This window comes from Molothrus ater, chromosome 21, assembly GCF_012460135.2.
Source record: "Molothrus ater isolate BHLD 08-10-18 breed brown headed cowbird chromosome 21, BPBGC_Mater_1.1, whole genome shotgun sequence".
Lineage (NCBI taxonomy): Eukaryota > Metazoa > Chordata > Aves > Passeriformes > Icteridae > Molothrus > Molothrus ater.
The window spans coordinates 6165512-6191021 of NC_050498.2; the positions used below are offsets into that span (position 1 = coordinate 6165512).

Sequence of the window (25510 nt, forward strand, 5' to 3'; positions counted from 1 at the left end):
GTTCCAGATGTTTTCCCAGTCGCACACGTGGTGGGCACGTGGCTGGCGCTTCGCTGTGCTGCAGAGCAGGTGTGTGACCCCAGGGGACACCTGAGCCCTCAGCGGGGCTGTCAGCACCGGTGTTTCTCTCAATTTACGGGACAGCTGGAGCTGGGCTGCTTTGGGAGGTTCCAGCTGTAAAGCCGAGCCCGGGGGCAGAATTCGGGCAGAGTTTTGTCCGTGTTTGTAATTCAAGGATAATTCTCGGTCAGCAAAGGGGGCGTGCGGCCGCCAACATCTGCCTGGCACATCTGGCCAGACGCTGCCGCGCGTGCGGTCCCCGCTCCAGACGTATGCGCGCGCGCCCCGCCCGCGGCCAGCTGTGCGCGCCAGATGTGCGGGGAGGGGCGGGGTCACAGCAACGGCCACGCCCCCTGTCGCTGTCAATCATCGTCGGCGACCCAATGACAGCCCGCGACACATCGAGGCCCGCGACCAATCAGGGCGTGGTTGTGATTTCCATGGCAGCCGCAGCCGCGCGGCTGAGGGGAGGCGGCGGTGCCGCGGCCGCTCCCGGAGCCGCTCCCGTTTCTCATCCCGCAACCGGAGCCGCTCCCGCTCCCATCCCGCTCCCTGCCCACTGCGATGGTGCCCGAGCGGAGCCGCAGCGGCGGAGGGGCGGCCGTGCCGCTGCTGCGCGGCTCCAGCCGGGCGCGGGGGCGGCGGCAGCAGCAGCAGCAGCAGCAGCAGCAGCGCAGGTGAGGGGCCGCGCCCGCCGCGCACCTGGGGCGAGCCCGGGGCGGTTCCGTGGCCGCCGCTCCGCTCCCCGTGCCCGCCGCGCTCCGCCCTGCCCCGCCCGCGGCCCGGCCGTGCTCGGGGCTGGGGGCCGCGGCCTGAGGCGGCCGCAGGAGCCGCTCGGTCCCCGGCGGGCCGGGCAGCCCCGGGGATGCGCTCGGGGCCGGGCCCGCTGCTCGTTACCCGCAGCCGGGGCATTGCCAAAGTTTCCCTGCGGGCGGGAGAAGTCCCGGCAGCGGCTCCCGGTGCCTTTGTTCGGTGCCGGGGAGGGCCCGGAGTGGCCGCGGTGGGGCAGGGGCCACCGGGCCGGTGCGGGAGCGCTGGGTCTGTACCTGCGGACAGGTACGGAGCGGCTCGGCTGGGAAAAGCCTAACACGGGCTCCAGGGACACCTTCCCCTCCCGAGAGCAGCTTGTTCCCATCCGTTTGATCGTTTCACAATTTGATCGTTTCACAATTTGATCGTTTATAGCGGGAGATTGAAGCTGTCGCTTAGCTGGAAGTGGGTTTGCTGCGGCCGCTGCGATTTCCATTTGTTTTTGTGAGTGTGCCCTGCGAATTTCTGTGGATCTGGGTGGTTTGGCTGTTCCTGAGGAGTTTGAGTCTCCGCAGTGCCTCGGTGTAGAACGGAGCGCTGAAATCCCTCTGAGGAGCGCACAGAGAACTCATCTGCTCTCAGTGTGACATTTTTCCTCTCTTTTCCCCCTTTTTTCTTCTTTTATGTGTAACTTTAGAGAGCTCAAAGCCTCTGTGTGTCGCCAGTGAAATTCCTTTTGTTGAATTGTTCTCCAGCAGGAACTGTAGAAATTAACAGACTGTTTTTGCATAACCAGGAGCATGTTGGTAACTCTTTTTTGACCATTTTCTATGTAAATCCTGACAATTTGCTGTATATATTCTAGATGTCAGCAGAGCAGAATAGATAAAGATATTTCCTTTCATTTGAAGCAGAACTTTTTAATTATGTGATTTTTGAAGTCAGTTTAGAGGCCTTAAATGTTGAAAAACCTAAAAGTGTTTAATTTTGAGTGCTTGGATAACAAAACTGAAATGCATAAGTATGAGTATGTGGTTTTTATACTCTATATATGTGGTTGTAATAGAAATAGTGAAATTATTACATAGTTGTGTGTTGTATTCCCTGATAAGGAAACTTTCATTTAGGTATGCTGAAAGAGCTTAGGGGAGATGTCCCTCTAAGAAATAACTCTTAATTTTCTAAATATGTGTTGTTTTGAGGGTGATTCTTGAGAATTCCCAGTACCTGCTGCTTTTCCAGTATTTATTTTAAGGGAGAAAAAGTGAAAGGTGCAGGAAGAGGCAGGGAAGAAACCGATAGAGTTGACATTTACTTTTTTAAGTCCTAACAACATTTTCATTTCTCCTTCTCCAGCAGAGTGATGGTGGATAGCAGCACTTTGGGATATTTTCAATTTGGGCACTGTAAAATGCATTTCCTTTGCAGTTTTGGGTGTAGTAGTCAGGCTGTGCCTCAGAATGTTCTGTTTCTGCTGGGTGTATTTCGGAGCCTGCTCCACAGAGCCTTGTGTGGGGAGGGGGTGTTGTTGTCATAGCCCCAGAGAATCAGGGATTGAGCAGCTCCATGAAGAGGAACAGGAATCCTAGGAGCGTGGTAGGAGCACATGAGGGGAAAGACAGCTTTCCAATGCTATGAACTCTTTCCCTGCTTCTCTCTTGCTCCTACTTTCTGGCACAAAAAGCTCCTTTTTTATTGGTTTTTGTTTTGAGAATGCCTGTGGAGCCTCATGCCCTGTTGACACAGAGCTGAGTGTGACCTTTCCTCCCAGGAGAGTTGAGCTCAAACTCTGGCCCTTTACGTTTTTCAGAGCTTTACATTTCAACCAACCCATCATAAAAGCCTGAGTTCAAGGGAATGCAAATGTGTGAAAACATTCCTGTAGTGGGAGCTGTAAGGGGAAGTTGCTCACTGCACTTGGAACAAATCAGGAACAAAATCAGGAACAAACCCCATTAAAAAAAAAAAAAAACCCAATCCCATAAAATCCAAGCTGTGCTCTTCCTAGGAGGAGATCTGATGGTCAGAATCTGAGCCAGGAGTTCAGGCCATGGAAGCAGAGGACAAGTTAATCACTGAGAAATGCTGTATATATATATATATATCTGGGGCTGTGTTTTATTTTGGGATGGATGATGCCACTGCCCTCTCAGTTTAGGCCTGGAAAAGCTCTGCTGGAGCAGGAGAAGGGAGCTGCTCCCTGTCCAGCCTGCACAGGGAAAGGCTGAGCTCTGCAGCTCCAGAGGATTCCCCCGCACAGCCTGGGAGTGGAGCAGCTTTTATTCATCTGCAGGGAATGCTTGAAACACCAACAAACCCCAAACTAGCATGAAACACAAATGGATGGCTTGCCTCTTGACTAAGCTCAACATTTTCAACATTTTTTGGGATGAACTTGAGGAAAAAGGAAAAAGGTCTTGACCTGCTGCGTGGAGGGGAGGGCAGGAGGATGAGTTGTGAGCAGGAGAAGGAAACAAAGCAGTGCAGTCAGATCTGCTGTGCTCACATCATCTGAGGCTGACTCATAGGCCTGACTTTTCTGGGCAGAAAATCCACTTACAGACAATTCTGCTTGGCTGCACTGTCTTGTGATGAAACTTGTAGATCCTAATTTTTAATTTTTTTTTTTATTATTTTTGAGTTCCACATAAATTTTTGTGGGAATTCTTTCTTATCCTGGCACTTGAAGCTTGCTGCCAAAGGCCTCTCTGCCATTGTAATTTTCTACAACTTCCTCAGCTCCTGTTTTGTGTGAGGGGGCTGTGTTTGTTTGGGTGATTGTGGGGTTTGTTCTGGGATTTTTTTTTTTTAATAAAAGCTGTCTGTGCTTGAAAGGTGAGTGGCACTTTGCCCTTCTCAGATAAAAACCCCACAACATTTCAAAGCTCAGAGGGCTTTGCTGATTGCCCTGCTGTGATTTTGAAACGCCGTCAGTTTAATTGCTGTTAACAGCAGAGCAATAATAACTTTTATAACCCTTCGGGCTGACAGATGCTCTCCAGAGCACTTACTCATGGGGAGGAGGGAAGGTGGGGTTTGTTTGCACAAGGGCAGCAACTTTCAGATGTCATCCTCATCCCAGAGAGCTTTCCCTGGAACTTCAGGCACACGGGGGAGTTTGCTGCCTTGGAGAATAATTGAGTTTTGTGAGAGGAGCTGTTCCTGGCTGCTCCTCTCTGGTTCTCCTGACACACAGAGCCCTGGTTTTTATGGCAGTGCATGCTCCAGGTAAAAAACCAGGGCAGAAGGTTGTAAGAGACTTAAATCCTGATTCTTTATGGTCTTGCAGACTTTGGCAGCTTTGAGCTTCCCAAAGTTTGAGCTGCATGGAGTGAAGGTGTTTGTGGGTGATTGTGTGGGGTTTTTACCACATGGCTCGGATTTTGGTGGTGTAGAGGAGTCAATACAGAAATTTAGGAACCCTCCTCACAGTCTGGAATTCACAGCTGGAATTGTGCCCACAGGGAGTCATCACTTGCTTAAAATTAAAGATTTCAGCCTTCAGTCACCAGCTTTCCTCCAATACTGAGAGTTCTTCAGCTTTGTTCTTAAAGCTGGGTTTATTTCATTTTGGTTGAACAGATATTCTAATATAAATCTTCAATTTGACCTTGATCTGCTTTTCTCCAGTGATCACCTACCTAACTTCTTCATTTGGGCAATGTTGGTGTATCTTCAAGGAGCAGGTTTTAGTTTGGAAGATGAAGGTTTCTGTGGAGGATTTTTTTTTTCCTTCCTGAGTAAATTTGTTTTGTGGCATTTACTCAAACTGAGTAATGGTAGGGATTGGAGGAAGTGTAAATATTTGTAGGGTTTGTGTGCTCTGTGCTGAAATGCTGTTTCTTCTGTGTTAACTCTTCTCTCCAGTGGGTGCTGTATCTAAACAATTTTAAAAGATTCTGTATTATTTGTTGGTTTTAAGCAGAAGAATTTCCCCTTTCCTAATTTCAAGCTAGGTCTGCATGCTCATCTTTCAGAAGAGAAACTTTGGTTTTTGGTGCTGTGGTAATATGAACTGCATGATTTATTTTCCTTTCTTTTTGAGCACTGTTCAGATGACCTCCACTTAAATTTCTGGGAATTTGAGTTGGCTTTTTTTTTTAATGTTCAGATATTTAAGGTCCAGTTAAAGCAAGGGGAGGTATGTGAGTAGAGTGAAACTTGTCACAGAGGATGAATTGTTCCTGTGAGTGGTGTTCTGGCCAGAGAGTGTTGGCCACTTCACAGGAAAATAAGGGAATTAATCTTTTGAGTTATATTTGAGTTTAATTTTGGTAAAAGAGACTAAAAACTGAACTTTGAGCGGAGCATTGTGACAGCTGTTGATTGGAATAAGCTTTGTTAATGGGAAGGGCAAAACCTTCTCTTGGATGCCCTGGCAGAGAAAAACCCAGCAGGAATTCCCTGCTTTTCCCCACTGCTGGGAATTGGGAATTCTGTCCTCTGCCTGCACCTTCCCATGAAACAGCCCCAGGGCTGGGGAGCCTCCTCAAACCAGCCATTTCTGAGTGAACCCCACTGGATTTCAGGAGGAAAAGGTGAAGTGGGCAATGCTTGGGAGAGCAGCAGGGAGCAGGCAGGAGGATCCTGTGCGCTCAGGGATGTTCCTGCAGGGCTGACAGGGATGGAAAAGCCTGGGGGAAGCCAATCTTTTCAAATGTTGGCTTGGAGCTCCTCCCAATTAAAAGCATCTGTGATTCTGAGTGCTCAGTGAGCTATTTCAGCCCTGAACAGCCAGATCTTCCTTAAAATTCCAGCAGAGCACTAATTTCATTGGAATTTTGGGAAGAGCGCTAATTTCGTTGGAATTTTGGCAAGAGTCAGTTTTCAGCCCACCTGATCTGAAAACCCAAAGCAGGTGAACTGCAGAACACAGGTACATGATTGTCTCTGCATTAACTGTTAGAAATGGGAAAAATAAAGGTACAGGTGGAGTCATCCAGCAGCAGAATAAAGATTTGTCTAAGCCAGTGTTTGATATAATCTCTGAGATTCCCTCTAAAACATGGCATGTTCTTAATCCTTCTTGGAAATGGAATTCAACAGACAGATTTTGAAACTATTCTCTATCTAAAAGTTTTGTTCAGACTCTTATGCATATTTAGAAATCATCTAAATTTTTTTTCTTCTCATCTGTAGAAATGAAAATTACTTTTGAATAATGCAGTTTTATGAACTACAAAAGAAATGAGAAAAAGAAATTAAAAACTTACGAAATTCAGAAATTTCATTTTGAAAAAGAAATGAGAAACCTTGCTTTTATTTTGGGTATTTTGGGGTTTCAGACTTAATCTTGTCTCATCTCTTGGAGAAGTAATTCCTTGAGTAATTCCAAGAATAATTTCTTGTCTCATTGTCTCACCTCTTGGAAAAGTAATTCCAAGTGTAATTTATTGTGTCATCTCATGAAAAGTAATTTGTTGTAAAAAAAAATTCTAATTTTTTTTTTTTTTTTTAATTTTTCCCTCCTCTTGCCAGACCTTAATTTATCTGGGCTTGGGCTCCCCATGGCACGTGCACTAGAGGATAATTTGGAGTAAGGAGGTGTTTTGGTGCTTCCCAAGATGGTGGGGAAGCTGAAGCAGAACCTGCTGCTGGCGTGCCTGGTGATCAGCTCGGTGACCGTGTTCTACCTGGGCCAGCACGCCATGGAGTGCCACCACCGCATGGAGGAGCGCGGGCAGCCCCCGCGCGGGGACGGCGCCAGGGCCCCCACGGGGACGGCCCCCGGTGGCAGCGGTGGTGGCAGTGCCAACAGGAGCCTGCCCTACAGCAAGGACATGCCCCTGATCTTCATCGGGGGCGTCCCCCGCAGCGGCACCACGCTGATGCGCGCCATGCTGGACGCGCACCCCGACGTCCGCTGCGGGGAGGAGACCAGGGTGATCCCCAGGATCCTGGCTGTCAAACAGATGTGGGCCAGGTCCAGCAAGGAGAAAATCCGCCTGGACGAGGCCGGGGTGACGGACGAGGTGCTGGATTCGGCCATGCAGGCCTTCCTGCTGGAGATCATCGTCAAGCACGGCGAGCCCGCTCCCTACCTGTGCAACAAGGATCCCTTCGCTTTGAAATCCTTAACTTACCTGGCCAGGATCTTCCCCAACGCCAAATTCCTGCTGATGGTGCGGGACGGCCGCGCCTCCGTGCACTCCATGATCTCCAGGAAGGTCACCATAGCTGGCTTTGACCTGAACAGCTACAGGGACTGCCTGACCAAGTGGAACCGGGCCATAGAGACCATGTACAACCAGTGCATGGAGGTGGGCTTCCAGAGGTGCATGCTGGTGCACTACGAGCAGCTGGTGCTGCACCCCGAGAGGTGGATGAGGACTCTGCTCAAGTTCCTGCACATCCCCTGGAACCAGGCAGTGCTGCACCACGAGGAGATGATTGGAAAAGCTGGGGGGGTTTCTCTTTCCAAGTGAGTATGAGCCTTCGTACTTCGCCTCATGCTGTTCTGAAATAGTATATAAAAATATAGTATACTATGCTAAAATTATGTAAAAATATAGTATACTATGCTAAAATAGTGCATAAAAATATAGTATATTATACTGAAATAGTATATAAAAAATATAGTATACTATACTGAAATAGTATATAAAAATATAGTATATTATACTGAAATAGTGTATAAAAATATAGTATATTATACTGAAATAGTGTATAAAAATATAGTATATTATACTGAAATAGTATATAAAAAATGTAGTACATTATACTGAAATAGTATATAAAAAATATAGTATACTATACTGAAATAGTGTATAAAAATATAGTATACTATGCTAAAATAGTGTATAAAAATATAGTATATTATACTGAAATAGTATATAAAAAATATAGTATACTATACTGAAATAGTGTATAAAAATATAGTATATTATACTGAAATAGTGTATAAAAATATAGTATATTATACTGAAATAGTGTATAAAAATATAGTATATTATACTGAAATAGTATATAAAAAATATAGTATACTATACTAAAATAGTGTATAAAAATATAGTATATTATACTGAAATAGTGTATAAAAATATAGTATATTATACTGAAATAGTATATAAAAATATAGTATACTATGCTGAAATAGTATATAAAAATATAGTATACTATACTAAAATAGTGTATAAAAATATAGTATATTATACTGAAATAGTATATAAAAATGTAGTATATTATACTGAAATAGTATATAAAAATGTAGTATATTATACTGAAATAGTATATAAAAAATATACTATACTGAAATAGTATATAAAAAATATGGTATACTATACTGAAATAGTATATAAAAATATACTATTATACTAATATACTATTATATATACTATGCTACTAAAAAATATAGTATACTATAGTGAAATAGTATATAAAAATATACTATACTAAAATAGTATATAAAAATATACTATAGTATACTATACTGAAATAGTACATAAAATATGGTATAGTATAGTAAAATAGTATCTTAAAAATATACTATACTATACTAAAATATTATATAAAAATATAAAATACTATAGTAAAATAGTATATTAAAATATACTATACTATACTAAAATAGTATATAAAAATATAAAATAATATATAAATATAGCTAAAATAGTATATAAAATATATATACAAAATAGTATATTTTGTAGATAAAAATCACAGCTAATGAACAGTTTGCAGTCTCAGATTGGTTACTGTGTAATATGAGCAAAGTTTTAAGAGTCAAAGCCAAGGTGAATTTGAATATCTGATAGGAGCTTTGCTTTCCTCTGTGGCCCTAAATAAACCTGAGCTGTTTTATCTGGCCTGGTGTCCCCATCCCAGCCACATCACCCTCTGAGTTCAGCAGCAATATTGTTGTCAGTGCAGGAATGGCCTTGGAGCTGAGTTTGCCAAGAACATCCTCTTCCAGGAAAGTGGAGAAACTGCTCCAGGAGAATAGAAAGCAGAGCTGGCAGCTTTTCTGCTGGCTTGTGCTCCCAAAATGACAAACATTTTGGTGAAAAGTAACCTTGTTGTAAGCAGATCTTTCACTGTTCTCTTGGGCCATCTGTGCCCCTGATTCAGCTGCTTTCAGAATCCAAAATTCAGCTCTGCTTAGGAAAACTAGATGGGTGTTGTTAAAAGAGAATCTGATTTATTCTCTGGTTAAACTACTCTGGTTTCTTTGCCATTGTTCACAGCTGAACAGCTGAAATGCAGAAGCTGTTTCATCTTTACATTGAGAGAGAAAAATGTCAAATTTTGACACTCCTCCTATTTTTGAAGGTGCCAGATTCATTTTTAAAATCCTGAACAAGAAGCCCTGTTCCAGCAGCAAGGGCTGCCCAGTTAAATTACTCAGCTCCTGGATTTGGAATATTCAGCACTGGCCAAGTGCTTCTAAATGAGAGGCACCTTGCACAGCAAGCACACACAGACTGTTACATAGTAATTCTAGTTATTTAAACTCCACTTTTGAGAAATAAAAATGGGAAGATTTCCTTTATTTGATGCCTAGGAACACATCTGTGGATTTTCTAATATATTGCAAAGGCATTTGATGTAAAACAAATATAAAATTATTACCAGTGATTACAAAGAGGACTTTAAACTCAGGTAACAATTAGATATTTACACTGTGGAGGTTTCACATCACCATTCCCACTGAAGCAACAGCCTCCACTGTTCCCAGCTTATCAGGAAGGGATCTCATCCCTTTTTTTTGGCAGTGTTGTTCAGTAGCAGATTGAAAACGTGGAAATGTTAGCCTGAAGCAGGGCCCTGTGATACCTGCCTGGAATTTGATCCACATGGGAACTTCTCCCTCATTCCTGGGGTTTGTGGCTGCTTCAGCAGCACCTGAGTGGAGATAACTTATTTTTACTTTTTTTATTTTGGTGGTTGCCAAGCTTTAAGTAAAAAATAACTCTATAATCCCATTTATAGTTAAATATTACTGCCTTACAGCTTCCAGGTTGATGTTTTTAAAAATTGATGGACTTTTATACTGTAAAATTCAATCACATTATTGAATTCTTACTAATATTTCTTATTAAATCTTCTGGAATGGGCTGTGAGGAGTTGAGAATATTTGTTTCTAAAGATTAAGAAAATGGCTTGAGCAAAGCCATTTTCTTAATCTTTAGAAAGAAAAAATGTGTTTATTTTTAGTAAATATAATAATAACAACACAAAAATGTGTTTATTTTTAGTAAATATAATAATAATAATGTGTTATTTTTTTAGTAAAACCTTCCCATTTAAGACAAAAGAGCGTGGACATGTTCTTGTGGCCCTCAATTCATTCTGGTCCCAGAGTTCTTGATGCCTTTATTATCTCTCAGGAGATGATTTGGGGAAGCAGTTTCTGACTTTAGGAGGCTCTGGCAGTGGTGGAGAAAGACTGAGAAATGGCTCTAATGTCTGGGGTGGCTTTATCTAATCCAGTACCCTTGCAGTAGCTGGTGAAATTTGATTTTCAGTTGCAGGATTTGATAATGATTTCAGTGACTCAGCCCTTCAAGGGCTGCAGAAAACCCAGTGAACATCCAAACCTTCGATGCCTGTGTTGTGTGTTTGAGGTTCCAGTTGAAATTGTGCAGGGAAAACTTGAGATTTCCCAGGCTGATGCTCTTGTTCCAGTGAATGCCTGCTGGGTTTGGCACTCCCAGTTGGGAAATTGTGTAAAAACTTCTGGAAACAAGCAGAGCCCCCTGCTTTCATCATCCCTTACTCTCCTGGAACACCCCCAGGTCTTGCAGACAGGTTCAGCACCCACTGCAGATTCAGCTCCAGCCTAGGATGCCTGGAGATGTTTTTAATTGTTGCAGGTATTTTTTGAAAAGAAATCTGACAAGTTTTTGTCATCTTGAGATATTTAAAATCATTTTGAGAACGAGATCACGGTGTCACTAAAAGATCTTTATAACCATGCAATTACCTAATAAATATTCAGAATTTATTTCTCACCCCTTGTTTGGATTTTTATCCAGGAGCACTGGAGGGGCTGTAGGGATGTGCAGGGCAGGATTTGTAGGAATGGGGATTTCCTGGGCTTTCAAGTCCCTGCCCACGTGGCTGTTGAAGGAATTCATTGTGGACTCCATGCTCTAACCAGGATTGTTAATTGAGCTCTGGCTTTTGCCTAAGTGGAAGCAGCTGTGCTGACCACTGATGTAAAGAAATGTCAACCCCTCTAGAGCAGTTTTTATTAGGGTTTTTATGGAAATAGCTGTCTAGGCAGAATTACTTCAGAATTTACTATATTTAGTACACAGCTCTCGTTTGATTCTGGTACAGATGCAGAATTATTTGGGGTTAGTCCTGTGTGCTTCCCAAAGCTGAAACTCTTCCTAGAGCTGGAATCACTGCTATATCATCAATTTTCCCAAGAATTGCTGTTCCCTTTTTTTTTTCTGTTTGGATTTTTACATTTTTTTCTTTCCTCCTGCCCCCAATCTGTCTTCCCTCACAGTCCTCATAAATTCTTCATCTGAGGAATCTTTCCCACAAATTGATTTTTTTCCTTCCCACAAATTTTATTTTCCTTCCCACCTTAACTGAAAGCACGGAGAAGGATTTGAGAAGGATTTACCCAGCCCAAATGTGGAGCAGTGGATTTTTTATCAGTTGGATTTTAGCAGTGGATTTTTTTAGCAGTCCTTGGGAGTCCCTACTAAATGTAGTCCCTGCTATCAATCAGCAGGAAATGTTTCATGCTGAGGGCATTGTTAGCAAAGATTAAAGTGACACAGGGACAAAACACACATTTGGAATGACACCAGGGTGTGACAAATTTAGGCTCAGATTGATCTGTAGCACCCATTTTTGGGGTGTCCTGCGAGCTCTTAGCCAGGCTCATTTCCTGGTTCTCCCAGTGCCACCCTGATTTTAAATTCTCAAATCAGTTTGCAGTTTTGGTGAGGAGGTTTTGGGCTTGGCTGGCCCTAAGGACCATAAATAAATTTTACTGTTTTCAAATACCTCGTGATGTTTTTTTCCTGAGTGTCCCAATCCACCTCTGGACTCCTGTTGTGGTGCTTTGAACTTCTAATTCTCAATTTTTAGCAGCTCTTTTCTTGCTAATTTAATGTGGAGTCAGATGCTCATCTTCTAATTAGAAAGATCACAAAAATTTTTTTTAATTTTCCATGCAGACTTAGGAACTTAGTCTAACAACCCTCAGAATGTTGAAATTTAGTCACAACTCCTGGTCCCAAATCCCCTTTTGAGCTCCTGCTTTTGGTTTGAGGCTCTGCAAATTTTTATTTCAAATTTTATATCCTCTGAAGAGGATAAAGCTGAAAATTCTGGGTGTTTTTTAGAGGGTTTTTTGTTTGTCAGCTCCTTTTCAGCTTCCATAAAACACCCATCTGAAGGCCCTGCTTGCCAAGACAGTTTCCTTATGAGCATTTCCCTGTCTGGTTTGTTCTTTGTTGTTTGTATTTAAATGATTTCACCTTCCAGCATTGGATGAGTGATTTCCTTCCTCTGGCCTGGGAGGATTTCAGCTCTGCTGAGGAGTGGAAAAGAGGAACAAGGTGAACTCTGGTGCCTGCTGTGTGCTCAGCTGTAAGGCAGACAGAAATATTCCTTTTATATATCCAGTAATGTCCAAACTCTTTCTGAGGTCAGGAAAAAAAAAGTTTTAAATTATTTAGAGTAAAAATTCAGGGAGTTTTCAATTATTCAGCCTGAGTTCTGTTCCAGGAATAAGCACAGTAAAGAACTTGTGTGTCTTACAATCATAAAGACAGAACAAAGCAGTGCCAGATTTCTTCCCTAGAAAAATAAAACACACCACAAAAGTAGAGCAAAAATGAAAATTACATTAAGGCTGTTGCTTAAATGAACAAGAAATCAATGATTTTCTAAATATGACATTAATTGTGCACTTGCCTTTAAGATCTGTGTAAAGACCAAACAAAGGAATGATTATGGAAAATATTTCTTTTAGTTTGTAGCTTTCTGTCATCTCAGGTCTCTCTTTTATTAAACAGGTTAAAAAAAATGAACCCCAGAATGGTTGTGAGAAGAAATAACACATGGATTGGAATTGAGAATACAGCTTTTAATACATCCCAGACAATTAAACAGCAAATGTGGGAATTTGCCAGTGGGAAAACAGATTTATATGTAGATGTGGGTTTACTTTTCACTTAACAGTCCCTGGGCTTTCTCTGCTGCTTTTATGGAATGAAGAAATTGTTTGAGCACAGTGTGAGCGGCTAAACCTGACAGCATCTGCAAATATTGTGCAAATTATTCTCATTAAAACTTCACTTCCCATCAGCTCTGTAGAAAACATGAAATTTTGAGAGGGAAAGAAAAACAATGGGAGGAAAAAAACCAAACAAAACAAGCTAAAGGTCTTAATGCTCTTCAAGAGTAATTGGTTGGAAATGGAATAATGGACAGAATATAATGGAAAATGAAAATGAAATCATTAATAATGGAAAATATAATATTTTTTTTTCCTTCCCCAGGGTTGAAAGATCCACTGACCAAGTGATCAAGCCGGTGAATGTGGAAGCCCTGTCCAAGTGGGTGGGGAAGATCCCAGCTGATGTCCTGCAGGACATGCCCGTGATTGCCCCCATGCTGGCCAAGCTGGGCTATGACCCCTATGCCAACCCCCCCAATTATGGGAAGCCAGATCAGAAAGTGGTGGAAAACACGAGGAGGGTGAGGCTTTTGTGGGTTTAATTTCTGACTCAGTGCATTTCAGCTCTAGAGCAGGAGCTTGTGTTTGGTCTGGGGGTTTGGAGTCTGTTTCTGACCCTTTCTGCTGCTTCACAATTTCTTTTCTTTGGGTGAAAATGAAAGAATTCTTTGGGGTCTTGAGCTGTGCTCCTTGGTGTGTGGAGCTGAACCTCCTGAGAGCTGCACAGAAAGTTGGGGAACTGGAAATGTCAGTTCTGAACCAAAATCTGTGTTAAACCTCATCTTGGGCCTGCCACTGCTTGGCTTTGCCTTGGTGAATTGTAAATGTGTAAATGCTGATATTTTCATGTCAATATAATATAATATAATATAATATAATATAATATAATATAATATAATATAATATAATATAATATAATATAATATAATATAATATAATATAATATAATATAATATAATATAATATAATATAATATAATATAATATAATATAATATAATATAATATAATATAATATAATATAATATAATATAATATATATATTACTATATTATAATATAAATTATATATATTATATATATTATAATATATATCACTATATTATAATATATATTCTATAATTTATTATATTTTATAATATATATTATATAATTATCTATTATAATATATATTATATAATATATTATATATTATATGTAATATATGATTAATATAATGAATATAATAATATTAAAATAATATAATAGAAAACATTTGCTTTTCAGTGACATTGTTCTTCTTAATGTTGCTGATCTTGGCCATCTGCTGTTAGGTGTTTATTTGGGTTAAATGCTCTTCCTGCAGAGGTGAAGTTTTTAGAGCAGACACAAATCAAGATGTGGAATATAAAAATTAGACTGAGTCATAATTAACAGTGGGAAAAGTTTTCTTGTCTGGATTTCAAACTTGATGGACGAGCTCAGCTTTTTATAGATGAGGCTTGGCAGAAGCTCTGGCCCAAAATTACACCCCAAATACTCAGTAGGGTTTGAAAAATGACCCATAGAAGACAGCCCACAATGATCAAAATGTCTGATTTTCCAATTCTTTGTAGAACAACCCAAAGATGGAGAAAGGTCTGGTGCTGATTAACCTAAACTTAAGGATTTGAGTCTGAATTTAATGTTGCTGGAATTGGAGTAGTTGGGCTATTAGAGCTGTTTATCCCTGGAGGTATCCCTTGAAAAACTCATTACCATTGTTGGAAATAGAATTAATAACTCTGCTTCTGTTCTTTTTGGACACAGTTTATTAAAAGAAGGTGACTGCTGCAGCAGAGTAATCAGGGAAAAAAATTGAATTAAACAGTTTCAAAGGACTCTCTTCCACCAGCCTTGTGATCCTGCATAGGCTGCTTGGAATACTGATGGGGTAGATAGGAATGAAAAAGGAATTGGGGTTTGTGAAGTCCCTAAACACTCTTGCATTATTTATTTTTTTTTAATGTCATTAATCAATAATCAGTGTATTAAAGGCTGGCAGGTTGGTTTTTTAAATTAGTATCTGATAGCTCAGCATGGAAAAAGTAACCCACCCTTTTTGGTTACAGTTTCTAAGTTCCCTGTTTTAAAAGGCTCACAAACAAATGAAGTTGTCTGCAGTTAAAATAAGTGTTCAGTACTAGAAATTGCAAATTTGATTGGTTGTGTCTCACTGATAAAATTGACAGAAGTTTTTACAGCCTCCCGACCTTTCTGAGGCCTCCACTTGTGTGGGGCAAGCTCAGGCCAAGCTGTAAAAATGGTCTGGATTTCTGTCTCTTGCTGAAATGGATTTGATTTCAAAACACAAGAGAGAATTCAGGTAAGAAACAAAGCCAGGGGCAACTTTAAAGAAATGAAAACCTAATTTCAAAGGCTGAGGGTTTCCTGAGGCTTTCTCCAAGTTTGCTTTGAAGGATAATTTGTTTGTTTACTGAGGCTAAGAGCAGCTGTTAAAAACTGAAGCTGATCTAAATATTGCAGACATATGGAACACTCATTAATATTTTGGCTGCTATTTTAGTTTAATAGCTTTACTTACAGCCCCAGACAGCATTTTAATTTTGTTGTTTATTATAGTACCCAGTATAGATTTTTCTAGTCGCTTGTTCTTTGCCAAAATTCCATTTGCATGTGTGGTTTGTACAGATAAAATGAAGGAGGTGTTCTGAATGAATGCTGAAAGCAAGAGAGTTCAAAATGGTTGATTTTCAAAACTTTGAATATTTCTTTAAAAACAGAGGAACATAAAGATTTCAGACTGTTTCAGGCCCTGGTGTGTGAGTTTGCTCTTGTGGGGTTTCCTTTCTCCTCCAGGAACCTGTGCTAATTTATTCCCTGCTGCTGCAACCTGGAAGGAAAAAAAAGCATTTATTTAAATGGATAAAATAAATAAATCTGGGTTTTTCCAGCCTTTTGGAGCTGACACTTGGCAAGTTAAGTGTGTTCCTGTGTACTCTGAGCTGGTGAATTTGTAAATCACTGGAGCACTTCTGTTGCTCTTGCTTTCTTTAAATTTCTTCACCCGGGATAGCCTTTCACAGGCTTTTGTACTGGGTATCTCGAATATGGATGAAGCTGGCCAAAGGAAATCTTTCCAAAATTGCTTTTCAGTGCATAGTAAGAATATCTGGATCTTGTTTGTAGCATTTATTGGCTCATTTTGTGTTTGGAAGCAGCTCTCTTATATTTATATTTGTATTTGTGGTCTCCAAGACTTTAAAGTGAACACAGAACTTGAATTGTATTCATTGAAAACAGATAAAGTTTAGACTTCTAAAGCTGAGCAAAATCTGTCCCTTCTTGGAAGAGACCACAAATTGCATTTAACAGTGAAAATAATGCTCAACAATTTAAAGCTGCTGCATTTAATCATGGAAGTGAGAACCAGCAGTGTAAAAATTCCTAAACCAAGGGCTGGTACTGGAGAAAAATGGAAAAAGAGATGGCTTGTGTGGTGCAAAATATTCATTTCCTAAGCTTTCTGAACACTCAAGTGCTGTTCTTTATTCCTCTTTTCTCCTTTTCTGTCCCCTGCTGGTGACTTCCATATGTACAGCTTAAATATCTTTTTCTTGTAATTCAGTTTGGAGACAAAATGATGATTTTGTCCAGCTAAAGGACAGTGCTTAAATTAGAAATGCTATCTCCTTGTGGGTAATGCAAGGGAAGCAGTGCTCTCTGCTAAATTTGGATTTTTCACTTGCCTCTAACCTGTGGAGGACACCAAAACGCTGAGGTTTGGTTTCTGTGCTCCTGCAGCACGGCACAAAAATAACAAGAAGCAACCTGGGTTTGTATTTTGACATCTGTGCTTTTGCTGGAGGAGCTAACAGAGCACGAAGGGAGCTTCATGTCTTCTTGTGCTGCTCTCCCCGTGCTGTGCTAGGAAATAAAACATCTCTGGAAATAAAACAGGGCCTGCACTGGGCCAGCCATGAGTCCAGCAGATTGTTCTGCTGTGTTCACTAAAAAGCCATGAACTTTGTGTTGATCTGTTTTCTGTGCAGCCTGACAATATTATCTTTTCTGACAGTTTCTCTTGTCTCAGTTAAGGAATGCAGAGCAGGGAGAGCAAGCTCTGGCCAGGGTTGTGCTGTGCTCTGCCTGTGACCCCTCCAAGGAGGGGATTTTGCCTTCGCTGAATGTGTTGTGGTTTTCTTGTAATTCTGTTGCTGATCTGTTCATTTATCACTGCAAGGGTTCCTTCCTTATAGATACATAATTACTTATTGTTCTCTCCTAGAGTTTCAACAGGTTCTACATCCTGAACGCAGAGGAAATCAGCATCCTGAAGTAAATGAAATTATCAGCTGCAAATTCTGCAGAAAATACAAATAATTAATCTGTGTGTGAGCTGCTAGCCCAGTCTCTATGGGGTGAAATACAAAAGTGCTTCACTCCTCATGAGAGCAGTGTATGATATGTCCTTATCAGTACTGTGAGATGGTGTAAAAGTGGATTTCAGTTTGCCAGAGCCCAGCAGAAGAGGAGAGAGCAGCTCCCAGCTGCAGAGCTCTGCCTGCCCCCAGGAGAAGCTGCTTTGGTGTGTTATGGTTGGCACAGTGGTTTCCTCTCCCATCTGTCATGAATTACATCAGGTTTTCTTTGGCACATCCTTCCCCCTAAATCAATTTGTATGCTGGGAATACACACTCCAGTAAGTTATTTAACTTCTTCATGGAGCTGTGCTCCCTGTCCTGCAGAGGTGGAATTGCAGAATTCCAGAGGAGGAGCTGTGGTTTCACCAGCACTGTTCAAATAGGTGGGATATTAGGAAAAGCTTTTTACAGAAGGGTGATGAAGTTCTGGAATGGTCTCTCTGGGGAGGTGGTGGAGTCCCCATCCCTGGGTGTGTTTAACAAAGCCTGGATGTGGCACTGGGTGCCAGGGTTGAGGTGCTGGGGCTGAGCTGGATTTGATGATCTTGAAGGTCTCTTCCAACCCAGTGATTCTGGGAATTCTGTGAATACAGTGGTTCTTCTACTGCCAGCCCAAAGCTGTTCTCCAGCCCTGCTTTATGTCCAGCTCAAGGTGTTTTATGTTCAGCTGGTGCCAACACCTGGAGATAAAAGCAGAGTTTGCTCACTCCGGTCTCATGCCTGGTTTACATTGTGAGGAACCATCTCCTGTTCAGAGTCAAAACATCCATGACAAGCAGGATTTCAGGAGTTTCTCTTTGAGGTGTTAAGGGCAGGAGCAATCTCTGATAAAGGTAAAAAGTGTATTTATCCTAAGGGATGAGGGTAATTGTGCTCTCAGAGGTGTTTGGATGCCCAGCTGCTCAGGGCCCTGCATCTCCATTTTCACTGATTACCCTGATCATAAAGGTATTTGGCTTTGTGGGTGTTTTCTCTGCTATTTAAAACAAAAATTTGGGGGTCATTCCATCTTCCATGTGACCACAACAGCACAGACTTTCTCAGTGTCCTCTAAATTTGTTTAATACTCCCTTTAGTGGGTGTTTCTTCCAACACATGGATTCCCAACTGCATTGTTTCTCTCCAGAGGTGCTGCTATCTCATTTTTACAACAAAAACAAAACCTCAAACCCTTTAACTCAGCACAAATATGATTAATAATGCATAAAGAGAGTTATTCCCAACCAAAATGCAAACTGAGGTGTGGTTGGAAGCTGCCTTTTGGCAGCCATTGCTGGGCCTGTGTAAGATCCTGCTCTCTGTGTTGTCCCTCCTGGGTAAACATTTACATCTCTCATGGCCCTTCCTTGGCAGGCCCAGCAGAGGTGAAGAATTGTGTAAACCTTTAAAGCTGCCTTAAAAGTTCAGGAAAATCTGGAAGATGAGCACTTCATGTGCTGTGGAGTGGTTCTAGAAAGGGGCTCAGCTCTGGTGTTTCCAGTGTTCTTTAATTTTTTTTTTTTTTTTCCTTTTACAATTAAACATCTTATCCTCTACAGCTTGGATATTTTAAAGTTTACCAAGCACACTTGGCTGCAGGGTGACTTTTATAAAAAACCCCATTATTTTTGTGTACTGGAACTGACCAAATATAATGGGACTCTTTCCAAAGCAGACAGGAAAATGGGTGAAAAAAAATGCTTTAATCTTCTATAAAGAAGAATTATAGGTTACACTTCTGTTCTGAAGTTCTCCCTGTGTGTTTAAAGGGGTTTTCTCAGGCAACTGGATGTGAAACTTGTTTTCTGAACTCTTTTTGAGAATAATATCCATTCAGTTTGGCTATAAGAATGTGTTTTGTTTTTTTAATAGAACAGCTTGAATACTGCCAACACTGAGCAACAAACTGACACAGGCTTCAGATCCCCCTCTTCTGGAATTCCATTTGCACTTGCAAAATAATTCCCTTAGAAATGGTAAACCCCATTTCTCCTCAATTTACTGAACTCTTGCTTAGACTGGAAATAATTCCAATATCCTGCTTCTGTCTGTAATGCCACAGTGAGTGATGTGTTCTACACTTACAAATTGGTCAGAAAAGAATTTGGAGTCTGAAGCCTCTTTAATTTCTTTGGCTGCAGATGAAGTCATTGTTTTTAGAATTTCTGGATTGTTGTTGATCCCTGGGTTTTGATTCAAAAGGGACCATTTATGTTTTTGGAGCTACTTTAAACCAGTTTTTATGCAGTCTCCTCCTGACAAATCCAGCCCTTAGGTAATGTCAGTTCTGAACCAACATTTGTGTTAAACCTCATCTTGGGCCTGCCACTGCTTGGCTTTGCCTTGGTAAATTGTGCTGTGTAAATGCTGAGATTTTCATGTCAATATAATATAAAATACCCTCAAAACATTTGCTTTTCAGTGACATTGTTCTTAATATTGCTGATCTTGGCCATCTGCTGTTAGGTGTTTATTGCAGGTCAATGCTGTTCCTGCGAAGGGGAAGTTCTTAGAGCAGATACAAGTTGAGATGTGCAATATAAAAATTAGACTGAGTCAGAACTGCAGGAGAAGGAAAGGAGGAGGCTTCTGGTTTGTCCTTCTGGTTCTGAATCAGTCACTAAGTGCTGTCACCATCAGGATTAATTGGTTTTAAGAATTCCCAGAAAAGGAGATGGTTCCTGTCTGTCCCTTCCAGCATCAGCACCACCTAACACAAAATCCTGGTTTTTCTTGTGACCCTTGCTGAGGTTATTCTGGAACATTTTTGCTGTGACAATGTTGTTTTGTAACTTCCATTCCTGTTTTCCAGGACACAACCTGCATTTTAATTGTTGGATAAAAGCACAAAATGAAAAATCCTCTCCTTGATTTATAAATATTTATAGTGGAGCAAGGCTCCAATAGCCACACACTGAATTTCTGCCAGGGTGACTTTCCTTAATGTTCCCCTGTGGGAATGCCACTGGCCCCTGGCTGAATACAGATGAGAGCTGTTCCTGTTTTATCTAAACATGGAATATCAGAGTGCCACAGCGTGGGTGTGGAGCAATTCCTGCTCTCAGTGAAGCCTGGTGGGTTGGGAAGAGAATCCAATCCTGAAACAGAATCTGCTGGGCAGGAAATTCAGAGCTGGCTCAGCTGCGGTGCCAGGCCCCTGCAGAATACTGACAAGCTGGGCATGGCTTTGTGCTCTGGCCATGTGCACTGGGGAGAGCAGAGAAAATGGTGATAAACATGCCCTGACTGCCTGGAGCTCCTTCCTGTGACACAAACCAGGGAGAGCAGCTCAGAGGGAGGCTTTGGAGGAGCCCCATTCCCATTTCCTGCCTTTAGGAATTTCTCTGAGTAGCTTTGGAGGAGCCCCATTCCCATTTCCTGCCTTTAGGAATTTCTCTGAGTAGCTTTGGAGGAGCCCCATTCCCATTTCCTGCCTTTAGGAATTTCTCTGAGTAGCTTTGGAGGAGCCCCATTCCCATTTCTTGCCTTTAGGAATTTCTCTGAGTAGCTTTGGAGGAGCCCCTTCCCATATTCTGGCTTTAGGAACTTTCCTGAGGAGGTTTGTAGGAGCCCCATTCCCATTTCCTGCCTTTAGAGAACTTTTCTGTGTAGGTTTGTAGGAGCCCCATTTCCTGCCTTTAGGGATTTTCCTGAATAGGTTTGTAGGAGCCCCATTCCCATTTCCTGCCTTTAGGGAATTTTTCTGTGTAGGTTTGGAGGAGCTCCATTCCCATTTCCTGGCTTTAGGGAATTTTTCCAATAGGTTTGTGCCCTTTTTAAATTTTTATTTTGGAATTATTACACAAGATCACAGTAATGGCATTGGGATGATCAGTCTTCATGCTACAGTAGACAGGATGTAAAACTCTTCAAGTATACTTCTGGTTTGGGAAAAATGAAAGAACAGAATCATTTTTTTGTCCTTTGAATGTTTATTCTCAGAAGCAATGAGCCTTTAAAAATTATCCTTCAGAGAGAAGACAATATGCCAGAATATTTAATGTTCTAGCATTAGTGGATGCTAACAACACAAAACTTATTTTCTTTTTTTTCTCTTTCCCTTAACAAGCTCTTCAGCATTTCAAACAATAGTGAACGAGGTCTTTGAGTAGCATAAATTTTTGTTTGTTTTTCCAGGTCTATAAAGGTGAATTTCAGCTTCCTGACTTCCTCAAAGAAGTGCCACAGGTACAGTATTGAATTCATTTCCTTTTTGTGGGTGTAGCAGCAAAGGATATCAAACAGCCTTTATTTTCTAAACCACTTCTTCATGAGCTTGATTTTCTGATTCATGATGAGATTTGCTGACTATCCATGAGGTGGAACCTTGAACTCAGCATCCCAAGCCTCTCCTGAGTCCGTGTGTAACTGCAGAGTGAAGAGTGGTGCTTGTCACCCTGGGCTGCCCAATATTGCTGTGAAATGGAAGGAAAAATTGAGCCTCTTTTGTGGACCAAACAGCAAAGTTTGTTACTTGTAGAGGAGCTTTATCTTTTCTTATCTTGGTTTAAAGCAAGTCTAGTGCAGAGGGCAGAGTTATAAATACTGAGAGATTTTAAAAATAGAGATGTTACCAAAGTCAACAAAGCCAGCCATGGATAGGGGTGGTTTGATTTAATAGTCAAGTGTGCTATGGAACTTGAGGTTTTACTGAAAATTCACAGCTTGGTACCCCCAAATGCTGTTCTTTGTCGTCAGCTCCCTGGAATTGTAAAATCCCAGAATGGTTTGGCTTGAAGGGACCTTAAAAATAATTTTTTTCCCACCCCTGCTATGGGCAAGGACACCTTCCACTATCCCAGGTGGCTCCAAGCCCTGTCCAACCTGGCCTTGAACATTTCCAGGGATTGAACAGGTTTAAAATACCAAGGAATCTACCACAGACAAAGCATTTTAACTTCTCCATTTGTTCAAATAAAAATAATTTGATTTAAAAGGAAAACTGATTTCTTTTGTTCCAGCCAAAGAAGACAGTAGAAAGGAAGTCTCGTGGCAAGATAAAATGAACGTGGAGCAGTAAAGAGGCATAGCTGTAGTGTGTGTTTCATGTTTTCAGAAAATAACCCTGCTGTGGCCACCAAACCTTTCTGAGCAGCCTTTGTGTGATCTCTAACGTGGGCTTGGCTTTTTCTGCCTCTTTGCCTGCTTGGATCACTCAGTGCTCCTGCTTTGCTCAGCTCTGGAGAACCATCCCAGCCCTGTTGCTGCAGCATTGTCCCTGTCACTGAGTGTCTGCTCCATGTGTGCTGCTCAATTCTCAGGAGCTGCTGGGCTCACTTCCACCTGGGGTTGCTGCTGGGATTGCAGGATTAGCTGCAGGAATGGGGTGTGCCTTACCAGGAGGGGAAATATTGCTGAGAGGGATTTATGGAAAATGCAGAGAGATCCTTCCAAATTGAGCACACCGTGTATAGATGGTGTGCTAGCAAAAAAAAAAAATCCTTGATTTTGAATAAATCCTGGGTTAAATCCTTGAAATCCTTGTTTGCATACAGTATCAGTTAAATGATGCTGTTTGTGGTTTTCAGTTACCCTGGGGTACCCAAAACCACTCTGATAAATTCCTTCTTCACTCCATAGGATAGGGAGGTTCCTGCTAAATTCCAGGAGGTGAATACCTCCTTGGTTTAAATACAGTATTTACCAAAATCTGAGCAGATTTATCCATAGCAAAGACAGACCATCCAAAAGACAAAAATAAGCACTGTGGAAGAGTAAAGGAATATTCCTTAAACCATAAAAACCTGATCAAATTGATGCTGACAGTGTTGTCCTTTAATATTAACATAATGTAACTAAAGAGCTCAAAGGTTTGGAGAACAGACATTGGTACTGATATTTTTGTCCTCTAATGTAAAATAGCTAATTTCATTTTAATTATTTTTTTGACAGACTGAACCTATGGAATAGAAGATAAAATGGACATTTCTTGCACAGAAGGTATTAAAAGAGCATTGCAGTTCTGCTCATTTGTTGTTCTTAAATTAAGATGATTTTTGTTTAACTTCTGTAACTCCATAGATAAGATAAATATGAAGATATGTTTTTTAAAAGAAGCTGCTAAAGATGAACTGGTTTGTGATATTTGATTTAACATCTCATAGTCAGTATTTTCAAAATGCTGCATTTTAGTCACTGAATAAACAGTGACAAAATTTTGCAGGGAACCATACCAGTTAAGGAATGAGTGATACAAGATTTCCTGTGTTAATCCAGGATTTTTCTGCTATCAGATGTTCTGGCTTGACAACAAAAGATGGCAAAATTTAAATCCAGTTTAAAAATAGCCCAAAGCAGTGTCCCCTACAAATATCCCCAAAATAGATCCTAATGTGGCCATAAATATGAACACCCTAAATCTAGCCAAAAGCACTGCTCTGTGTAGAAAAAATGGCTCTAAAATCTTCCCAGAGATGAATTACAGACCTTGACTGTGAAATCAATAGAGAAACCATCATCTGTTCACAGAGTCAATTTAAAATAATGAAAGCATCAACCTCATTTTGCCACTTAGCTCTGAAAAATGGGTTTCAACCTGCAATATTTCTGTCTGAAGAAACCAAACTGGGAACTTCCCAGCATAGCTTCCCACTGGGTCACAAGGCTTTGGGATGTCAGTGGAAAATCAATATTTATTCTTTTTTTTTTTTTTTTTTTTGCACCATGCTGCAAGCAGTCTCTCAATGATAAAGGAGGGACTAAGCAGCCCCATTCCTCTACAATGGGATTTGTCCTGGCAGTGATTTCCACCTGCTGAGACAACAGTGGCTACTCTTAATTCTGCAATATTTGTAATTCCAAAATGCTGTCCAGGATAAAAAGCTGAATATTGCCAGCTCCAACATAACTTTATTTCTTTTTCCTTAGAAGATCAGCTGCTGCCTTTTCCATGGGAATGATCCCTCAGGCCTGTCCCCCTGGCATCAGAGATGTGCTGCTCATGGCCTGCTCTCTTCAGAATGTTCTCTCCTCTTTCTTTCATCTGTTTTTGTTCCAAATTTTGCTGTTGTGAGCGCATGTAAACCTGTTAAAAAACAAAAACAAAAAAAAAATCACAGATGTTAATGTAGAACTGCATTACATTCGCACAACTATTTTTTCTTAAGGTTTTAAAAAATGCAGAAGCAATGCCTGTCTCTGAAATTGCTCCTCTGTTTTAATTACAGGGCTTCATCTTCAGATTTTTTTTGTTTCTTGTAGCAGTTTGGTTTTAAATGTACAAAGCTTTCAAGAGTGGTCTGTGCTTGTCCTGAAAGATTCTTGGTGGAAAAGTTGTTTGTTTTATTCATATGTGAAAAATGTTAAATATCTTTTATTTAAAAAGAAAAAAAAAGTTGATAAATTACATGTACAATTACAATTCAATGATCTTTTGTATTTTATTTTTCAAAATAAATGCTTTAAATGTGATTTTTGTTTATTTATTTCTTAATTAATGGTCTTGTTTCCAACTTAAGATTTAAATATTTCAAGATATTGATGTATTAGTAATAATTCAAGATATTGATGTGAGGGAAGATATGATTTCATGTCCTGAGTTTGGATCTTATTTTAAGGTTTGCAATTTAATGCTTTTTGTTTGCTTTTAATAGCTGGGTGATGAAGAAATAGTAAATTGGAGTGTCCCACTGAGAGGTATAAGGTGAGATTTGTTTGATGCAGGTAGAAGTAGGTAATTTTAGACTCCTGAATTTTTTTCCTTAACAGCAATTTTGTTCAGAGATGCTCTGCTGGGGGAAAACTGCTGCTGTGAGTTGTACCCTAAAGTTTCGATCTTAGGGAACATTTATTATTTCCATAAGTTATTTTTGGCATGGGCATTGTGGCTCAATTTCTGCTCCCCTCGCTGGTTCAAGGCGGTGAAGGCAGTTTCAACCTTCCCCACTGGTTTGGAGAGGAGTTCGTGCCAAAACATTTGTATTTCCTCGGCTTCTGGATCTGACAGAGTTTTGCTTTTTCTCCGTTTCTCGTGTGTGGTGCGGATGAACCTGCAGTGCCTTGAGGAAGGGCGATCCCCGCGCTCCCGGGGCCTCCCCTGCTGCCGGCTCAGGGCAGCGCGGCCCCGCTGCTCCCGGGGCCGCTCCTTCCTTCCCCCGCTCCTTCCCCCGCTCCTTCCCGGAGCCGCGCGGCGCTGAGGGCTCGGGATCGCCCCGGTGCCGCCGCCGGGGCGGCTCCT

General features: G+C 41.1%; 1 protein-coding gene across 5 annotated transcripts; it reads left to right on the plus strand.

The window, feature by feature from the left end:
• Positions 1-518: 518 nt before the first annotated feature.
• TPST1 (tyrosylprotein sulfotransferase 1) lies at positions 519-24744 on the plus strand. 5 transcript variants are annotated; one of them, XM_036395175.1, is made up of 7 exons: positions 519-737; positions 6289-7231; positions 13278-13476; positions 21472-21522; positions 22296-22371; positions 23227-23274; positions 24202-24744. In XM_036395175.1, the coding sequence occupies exons 2-5, from the start codon at positions 6375-6377 to the stop codon at positions 22338-22340; spliced, it is 1152 nt and encodes a 383-aa protein (XP_036251068.1). In that variant the 5' UTR covers positions 519-737; positions 6289-6374; the 3' UTR covers positions 22341-22371; positions 23227-23274; positions 24202-24744. The 5 variants fall into 5 exon arrangements, with proteins under 5 accessions (XP_036251068.1, XP_036251070.1, XP_036251071.1 ...); XM_036395177.1 differs by having other exon boundaries at positions 22296-22366; XM_036395178.1 differs by having other exon boundaries at positions 22296-22358.
• The last annotated feature ends 766 nt before the right edge of the window (positions 24745-25510 follow it).